Source organism: Glycine soja, chromosome 12 (assembly GCF_004193775.1).
Source record: "Glycine soja cultivar W05 chromosome 12, ASM419377v2, whole genome shotgun sequence".
Taxonomy (NCBI): Eukaryota; Viridiplantae; Streptophyta; class Magnoliopsida; order Fabales; family Fabaceae; genus Glycine; species Glycine soja.
Window position 1 is genome coordinate 41976108 of NC_041013.1, and position 9584 is coordinate 41985691.

A 9584-nucleotide genomic window follows, 5' to 3' on the forward strand; every position below is an offset into this window, starting at 1 on the left:
TTGTTAAAGATCTTTTGAGTGTTTAATTTTCCTTGGTTTTCTCAACACAAAGAAACAATAAAGTTTTGTTGCAAAGCAGTGCTCCGATTATTAGTTCCTTTTGGCTCACCAATAAAAGTAGATGTATTAAAAATGATTCAAACCATGAAGTTCATGTCCAATACTAGAGTCGAACAGAATTAGGCAAAATCCTTCATCATAATTTTTCATTCCACATTTCCACCCGATATGGAGTAGCTAGCGGCATGCCTTTCACACTCTTAGAGTCCCTTATTCCCTTTCAGCCTTTTTCATTTGCTTTTGGGGAAAGAATAAGGACACAGAAAAAATATTGGCATAACAGAGAAAGTGTTGCTTAATACCATGTAAGGTGGGAAACATATTCATATAATAGTTGAAAGTAAAATTATGTTCCTAGGCTAGCCAGTAGACTGCATATGAGTGTTCCTTGCTTTAAATGGGATTAGGGACTATCATATTTTCCGATATAAATTGTTGTAATTTAAGAAATGTGGACCATTAATGTTTGGAGATATGCTGGCTTGTCTTGATAGTGATGAGTAATATGCATACATAGCAAAGTTTTCTAGAATTAAAATTTGACGTGTATTCAAATTTGTGACTTATTTGTGTGGGAAGAAATAGGAGAAGATGAAAAAAAAAAGTGTATATCTTGTTCCTTTATAGTATGAAGCGTGTAAATATAGTATTTGCTGTAAATTATATTACAGTTTTTTTAATTATTAAATAACTATTTGGCACGTGATGAAAAGAAAACTTCTGAGAGTACGCTGGCATGATCTTGAATTATTATACTCTGACAATAAATCTTCTCTGAACTCTTGATAAATCTTAATTGTACGAAGGTTTGTATGTAAATGTTTATAAAGAAAAATTAATGGTTGAGAGACATATTATTTAATATATAAAGAGAGTAGAAAAAGAGAAAAATTATAAATATAATAAGATCTATAATGTAATAAAAAAAATAGATAAAGAAAAATTAAAAGTATTGATAAACTTTAACCTGACCCCTATAAATATCTAGCTAGATGTTTGTGTGTTTCATCAATAATCTTTAACCTTTCCATTTCAAGTTAAGCACTTTGTAAAAGCGCGCAGAAGATGTCCCTTCCAGCTTCAACACTTGCTTCAACTCAACATGCAGTATTTGACATCAAGCGACCTATTACAAGATATGCTCCTAGCATGTGGGGAGATACTTTCCTTCAATATGCTTCTGAATCTAAGGTATACACCCCTATAGTTTGAAATAGATATGACTTATTATTATTATGAAAGCACTTTCAGATGTAAAAACTGCCACATCCTTCGGATTAGTCTAATTCCAAGCAAGAAACTCATCGTGTATAGTATATAGAGATAGGAACAAGACAATAAGTTCAACCATAAGGGAGATAAGCATTGAATAAAATTATAAAAATAACATTTTATTTGCAAAAATAAAATTGTATCATTTAAAATATTAAACAAGAAAAAAAAACAAGAATCGCAATTTATTTTTAAAAAAATACCATCAAAACCTGTGCACTTTTTTTTTCTTGCTCTTTCAAGCGTTGTACTTCTCCCTTTACAAACATGATAGAGATCAAATTAATTGTGGAATGGAGTGTTCATAAAACAAGAGAACAGAAGTGATATATGTTCAATCAAGCTTTTTTATAATGTAAATTAAATTTTGTTGACATTTTTGTTAATATATGTTTCTTCTTCTTTCTTAGCATGGTAATATATAATTTTCTTAGTTTCTTGTGTCCTTTAGGGCTTAGAACACACACAATTTGAAAATCTTCTCCCTTTATATGAGCCCCTTCCACTTGGGGTGATATTAAGACTCTTTTTATAGTAGTAATAAATTACTTCTAAAGACATTTTGGGATAATTACCAATTAATTACTTTTTATAATTTCAAGAGTTATCTCATTTTTAAAAAATTTTTATCATCATGCACGTATCAACAAATACAAATTTTCCCTCGTTAATATTACTCCCTTCATCTAATATTTTAGCATTATATATATATATATATATATCATATTAACTTATGCATTAAAACATCAATTTCAATTTTTTTAATAAATATTGATGTCTGGAAAGACATATATAATGCATTTAATGAGATTAAGAAAAGAATAATAATATTTTTAGTAAAATGCCCCTAAAAAAATACTATTATCTTGAAATACTTGTTTTTCTTAAATGTGAAAATCTTAAACATCTGTTATTTTATAATAGAAGGAATATATCTCAAAATCACTTGAATTAATGTTAATTTGGAAATTTGCTACTAACACTTCCAACACGAACCTTGCATCACACAGCAGAAAGATCAATTTTGAGAGAAAATCTCTAAACACCAATATTTTTTCTAATTACTTTTTAGACTAATAAAAATCTTTGCACGTACTTTTAATATTTTTTGAAGTGTTCATTTTTTAAATAATAAAATAAAAATGTTTTAAAACATACTCATTAATTTTTTTTAGCTATCAAAGATTAAAAAATTTAAAAAATTATATTATTGTTTTGAAGTACAGATAAGATATCTCCTTAAACCGAATTTAGCACAATCATTTTTATATTTTAGATAAGTATCTTCCTTTTTGTCTCAGGAGAGACTTATAATTAATGGGTTTTACAAGTCGACTAAGCGAATGAGAAATGGACAAAAATACATTATTGGGGGCGGGGGTGTCAAATTCACTTATTTATATTTTATATATCACAACTCAACTGATTAAGCTTAATTACTTGAGATAGCAATGAATAAGTACATATTTTCATAGAAGCGACAAAGGAAAAATGTATTCTCATACAATTTATTTATTCGCAATAGTTACGAATGTGAATTCAAAATTTATTAGATGCTCTGTAAACGATTAACTAAATGGAACTATATTTACAGGAAGTCAGTGAAAATGTGAAGCAACAAGCTGATATACTAAAAGAGGAGGTGAAAATGATGTTTCAATCGTCAAATCAAAATATCATGCAAAAATTAAACTTCATTGACTCAATCCAACGTTTCGGGATATCCTATCATTTCCAAGAAGAGATTAACGAAACATTAGAACAAATTCACAACACTTTTACCAAAAATAACACCATTATCATCAGTGAAGATAGCAATCATCACTTTCTCGCTCTACTCTTTCGTTTGCTCAGGCAACAAGGATATCAAATTTCATCAAGTACGTATTATATATAGAAATTTATCATAGATGTTTAGATAAGAAAAAAAAATATACTTCGCCACTGAAGTTATATGTTAAAACTCAAAATCCATTAAATAATTGTGATCTCTTATATATAGGTGCGTTTAATTAATTATGCAGATGTATTTAACAAATTCAAAAATGATCAAGGAAAGTTCTATGAAGCACTTGCCAATGATATTCAAGGGTTGTGCAGTTTATATGAAGCTGCACATTTAAGAACTCACAAAGATGCTATACTAGAAGAAGCATGTGACTTTTCAAATACTCAACTTAAGTCCTTGGCGGACAAACTGAGCCCATCTATTGCTACACAAATCAATCATTGCTTAAGACAACCTTTTAACAAGAGTGTACCTAAGTTCGAGGCAAGGTATCACATGACTCTCTATGAACAAGATCCTTCTCATAACAAAACTCTGCTAACCTTTGCGAGAGTAGATTTCAATATTCTTCAAAAAATGCATGAAAAAGAGATTGGCATTATAACCAAGTAAGTTCCTTACAGTTATTCTTTTTTCTTTCTGTTATGATTTATTGTAATATAATATCACTATAAAAAAATTATATAATAAAGAACAAATCATATTTACTTTTTTAATGGTGCAATATATTTTCTCTTTCATAGGTGGTGGAAAAAATCAAATATTGTGAAAAAGGTGCCTTATGCTAGAGATAGGTTAGTTGAGAGCTATCTTTGGGCATTAGCATTTTCCAGCCAGCCTGGATACAACAAAGCAAGAATGTTTGAAGGAAAATTGATTGCTCTTGCCACTATTCTAGATGATACTTATGATGCTTATGGGACTATTCAAGAACTTGAACTCTTCACAGAAGCAATTCAAAGGTTAATGTGCTTTACAAATTATTTCTTATATTATATATTCAATAGGAAAATGACTTTAAAAATAGCATGATTGACTATAAAAGTTTTTTTTTGTTCTTTTTTCCCCCTTCAGATGGGATATCAGTCCCATTGAATCCCTTCCAGAATGCATGAAAGTAGTTTTTGAAACAATTCTAGAGTTGTGTGAAGAAATAAAGTTGGAGACACCTGAGAGTGGAAAATCAAGCTTTGTGGTTCCGCGTTTTAAACAAGCTGTACGATTATTTATGTTTCTATTTTTATTTTTTACTTGAATACTTCTTTAGATGATTAATTTAGTTTATTTTATCACTATATTGGTTATTTTACTTGCAGATTTGTAAATTAGTAAAAGGTTACATGGTTGAAGCAAAATGGTGCCAAGAGGGTTTCGTTCCAACATATGATGAGTATAAAATTAATGGCATCTTAACTTCTATTTTCATTCCTTTAACGATATCCTTTATTGGACTCGGAGAATTTGCAACAAAGGATGTGTTTGATTGGTTTTTCAATGATCCAAAGATCGTTGAAGCTGTATCAATTATTAGCAGAGTCTTGAATGACACATCATCGCATAAGGTACCAATTCATTTCTGGTTGACATTTGAAACTTGATTTGACATACATCTTCACATTTATTTGGCTTAGTAGATGTTTTATGGATAAGCCAAAAGTTTATTCATGAAAATTAGTGTAACCAAAAGCACAACGTGTGCCTTGGTTACTTTACAAAATGGAGTATCATTTGTACAACCAAACTCTAAGGAACACATTTAGCAAGGTACGTAAAGACACCATGTTAATTTCGTATAACTAGAGACCATAACAAAAAGATATGGTAAACAAATGCTTGCACCCTTCCAACTGCTAGTTTGATTTCCAAACCATTGTATATAAATGTACCACATTGAGTTTAGCCAAACTTAGCTAATGAAACCTGAATTTGTGGCCTTCGAACCCCATGAAGACATCAATACAACCATAGAATAAATATAACCTAAATTAATAAATGTTGATGATTATTACATCCCTAATTAAACTTTTTGGATTTGCTTTGAGCAATAGTTTGAGCAGCAACGAGTTCATGTTGCCTCAGCTGTGGAATGTTGCATGAAGCAATACAATATTTCGCAAGCAGAGGCTTATAACTTCATTCGCAAGGACGTTGAAGATTATTGGAAGGTTATAAATGAAGAGTGCCTCAAGTTAAATGATATCCCAAAGTCTGTGCTTGAAATTGTAGTTAATTATGCACGTGCATCAGAAGTTACATATGGAAATCATCAGGATAAATTCACAAATGCGGATTTACTGAAGGATTACATCTCTTCACTGCTTTTGGATCCCATGTGCATCAATGAACATTAATAGAAAAATCAAACTAGCAGTTGAAAGAGTAACTTGGTGGTTTGAAAGTTGATTCATTCTACATGAAACTCTCAATGTGTGAGTTGTGACAAACACTGTTATTTGTAGTAGTGTCTCTATGTTGTCATTTGCTTAATTACCAATGTAAGAATGTATATCTATCCACGCCATTTGCCTATGTTTTTGTTTGTATTTTAGTTTGTTTATTTGTAGGTTATAATAATTTAGTTCGTAACATTTCCTAATTTTCACCCCAAGCCACCAAACTACTCGCTCGGAGTTGTCATTACGTGCAAAGTCACAACCAATCACCACTACACCGTCAATAATAACATTTTGTTCAATCACAAAACATCCTTAATAATTAATGTGTGATGGTGAGAATGCAATGAGCTCTACTAGGGTTTCTCTCTCTTAAGTTTTCTTGTTTTCTTACCCAAAAGAAGGTTGATAATTTCAACAAAAGTATTAAAAAGGTCAAGGTTATATGATCATTCAAAAATATCTAGTTGATAAATATATTTTTGGTTGTCATGTTATAAATGCAAAGTATTCATCAATTTTACTCATGACTAATATTTATTGGAAAAATCTTTCTATAATCTTTAGTAGGATGTCACATTCTATTAATGTTTTTCTATCCACAAGATTTAAATTTGATGTGCTTTTTTTGTCTCAAATTTATTTTTTATATAAACATTGAGGAAACCCAGTAACTTAGATTTAGATTTGTGGAATAAAAGAAACATGATTCTTCAAACATTTTTTGCAAGTAAAGGCCTAACATCTATCAACATACATACATAAACCTCATAATAATTTATTAATTATTAAGTAAAGAAATATAGGTTTGGCACTCCAAAGTTATACAATTTTAATAAAACCGGACTATTAGAAAAATTTAAATATTCAAACTCAAAAGTCATAGATCTCAAAACCTAAGAAACATAAACACCTAAGCCCGGTGTCTCACCTATCAAATTAAAGGAAGGTAAACGCAACCGGGCAACGTTGAGGCCAATGCATCCTCTTTAGGATTCCTCCTCAAGGTTGTACTAGATGTTACTATCATACAAAACACATGCAAGAAAACAAAAACTCAAAGGAATCAAATAAATCTCACATCATGCTTGCACATGAGTTGGGCCATACTTCAAAAGTTGGGTAACCTTCACTTGCTACAGAAGGACATCAATCTAGTGGAAGCATGCTATTATGAAGTTATCAATACTGATGATGTTTCTTATGGTTAACACCTAACGCCTAAGTTACTTCCCAAGTTTAGTATGGTAACATATGCATATGAAGTAGAGATGACACGAAAATGCATTACATGTACACTCAATGTTGATATAAATGCTTATAAAAATGTATGATTGTTTGTTGTTTGTTCGATCTACCTATTCCCATCGGGCTTCATTCACCCCAAGGTCTAGGCTAAACTTTTCGTAGACCATCACTATAACAACATGCTGTCGAAATATGATCAACTAACAACTAATACAATGTGAAAGATTTAATATCATACAAAGCTTTTGGTCCCTGAAGGAAAAAAGTTTGAACCTCATTATTTTTATTTATTTAATGGAATTTCAGGAACTAAAAATTGAGTTTTTAAAAATTTTAGCAACTTTGGTTGGTCAAGCTTTAGTTTAAAGATAAACTCCTTAACAGAAAAAAAAGTGAGTGATTTTGATTAATCAAACTTTTGTTTAGGGACTAAAAATTGAATTTTAAAAAAGTTTAAAAACTAATAACTTAATTAACTCTTAATTTATTTATGGAAAAGAGTGTTAATTTTTGCAAGACATCCAATGTTCCTTCTTTTTTTAAAACTCCGACGTATAAAGCCAAAAACGAAAGTGGGTAATGGTTTGTCAAGATAGGCATACGTGGGTATTGACTTACCACAATACAAGGTTTTCAAGGACCTTGACCATTAATTGTGGAATTCATCCGTCTTCCTATCTCCAAGGTCTATGATTATCATCTACTCTTCCTTTCTAGCACTAGGTTGGGAGTACTATCACGGATTACCTAACTTACGTGCCTACTCATCATGTTGATCCCAAAAAGTCACTCATGAACTACACATAAATTTCCCTTGTCCTTCTGGATACTACACACTACTCATCAAATGTCAACAATCTCAATTCATGTAATTTTGATTATCTTATCAAGTCTTGCACATAGATTCTCCTTTGCTTTGGGATATGACGACTTCGTATTCACCATCATTATTCATGGTCCACATCAAGGTTATTCGTACTATAAGTCAAACATTAACAATAATTCTCATTATCCATTGGCTTACATATAACACTTATTTTAAAATTTTATGAATTTAAACCTTAAAATTCCACTTTAAATCTTATCATTTTTTCTTAGTTTAATCCCATTAATGTATACGTATGTTTCTTCAAAAAAATTTATCAAAATTGTAAATAGTTGTCTAAAATTTATTTTCTTAATCATTTTTGATTCTAAACTATTATAATATTTATTCACCTTAATTTCTTAATCACATTTACTTGACTTTCTATAATTTATATATAAAAAATACTTCTTATACTTATCACAATTCCAAATCATATATAAGAAATATTGGATGGTTAAGGAAGAAGAAAAAAAAATTACGAATTTGATCTTTATTCCTAACAAAACTAACATTTGGTAATAAAAAAATCCTAATCACTTTGTTAAGAGTTTGTTTTTGGATTTTATTAAGAGTTTTAAGTATCATAAACGTCTTATTAAAAAAATTAACTTAGTAATATTACTAACTCTAATACCAGGGTAGATTCCTAGTGTAAAACTTCTAACCCTCTTATATATATGGAAAACTAAAATTTCTGGTTTTTGCATTACCTTTTATTACAGTAGTTACATGTCACAGTCTCATACTCCTAGCCATGGGCTTCGCGAAATTTTCTTATCAAAATTTTTGTGGCTTATAACTTAGGGATATGATTGTAGATATTCGGTGGCTTTACTAGATTCCAATAACCCTATCATGTCATTTTCTTTTAAGATATATTATCGTCAATTTATGATTGTCATTGTTGCTCCAACGGCCACCATCAAATTTTTCGTCATTGTCACCACCGTACCACCACATGCCACCATCAATGTAACCTTAATCGTTGTTATTCTTGATGCTACTACCACCATCGTGCTTATAATTATCATTGTTATGATCATTATGTTAATGTGGTGGTGGTGACAATGATGAAAATGAGAATGGTGGTGATAATATCGATGAAGACAACGATAATGATAATTGTGGTGGTGATGACAATGATGATAATAAGAATGATGGTGATAATATCAACGAAGACAACGATAATGATTATTGTGACGGTGATGACAACAATTATGATAATAATGGTTACAATCATGGTAATAGTGACAATGACATGATAATGATAATGATGATGAGTTAATTGATATGGCCGCAACATCTTTGCAAATGAATTTCCTTTCTGGTGTAATGGTGACTCTTCACATTTTCCATAAGGCAATTGTAGGCTCGTTGATTGTTAAGGCCTGGTGTCCTTCATTTGGTTTCTCATGCTAACTATCATTGAGACCATATGAACTTCTGAAGAAAGGAAGTTTTCCAAACAAGAGTTCTTCAATAAAAGGAAATTGAAGAAATTGTTTCCCACAAATGGCTCTAATGTTGGTGGTGGATACTAGGAAAGACATTTTGGCGATCCAATTGGTGGTCCTCATCAGCGAGCAACTACAACTGTGACACATTTGAGGACTCTAATGCTCAACTAGGAATATAAATCAAAGAGGTGAGAATAATTAAGTGGAGTTAGTTCATACTAGTGATTGTGGTCTAACTTTTGCACAACTCTTTAACTCTTTACCTCTTCAGCCCTTCAGTTTTGGCTCTTCTTCCCCTTTTCTTTTTTATTCGGTGAATCTTCCCATCTTATTTTGTAGCAGAGTGTTGCCCCTCAATCTGCAACTTGACTCCACCATGTTATGCTCTTGACGGTGAATGTTTAAGTTTCATGTTTGTATTTTCCCTCCACCGCAGCGCCTTGCATCTTACATCCCTGGGTCCGCCAGCATCAGCAACGCGGTGGGGTGCCTCACTG

At 31.0% G+C, this 9584-nt stretch overlaps 1 protein-coding gene across 1 annotated transcript; it reads left to right on the forward strand.

The window, feature by feature from the left end:
* The first annotated feature begins 1069 nt into the window (after positions 1 to 1069).
* Positions 1070 to 5696, forward strand: LOC114378070 (probable terpene synthase 2). Its single transcript, XM_028336587.1, has 7 exons — positions 1070 to 1251; positions 2927 to 3212; positions 3357 to 3729; positions 3865 to 4083; positions 4196 to 4337; positions 4438 to 4683; positions 5170 to 5696. The coding sequence occupies exons 1-7, from the start codon at positions 1126 to 1128 to the stop codon at positions 5470 to 5472; spliced, it is 1695 nt and encodes a 564-aa protein (XP_028192388.1). The 5' UTR covers positions 1070 to 1125; the 3' UTR covers positions 5473 to 5696.
* The last annotated feature ends 3888 nt before the right edge of the window (positions 5697 to 9584 follow it).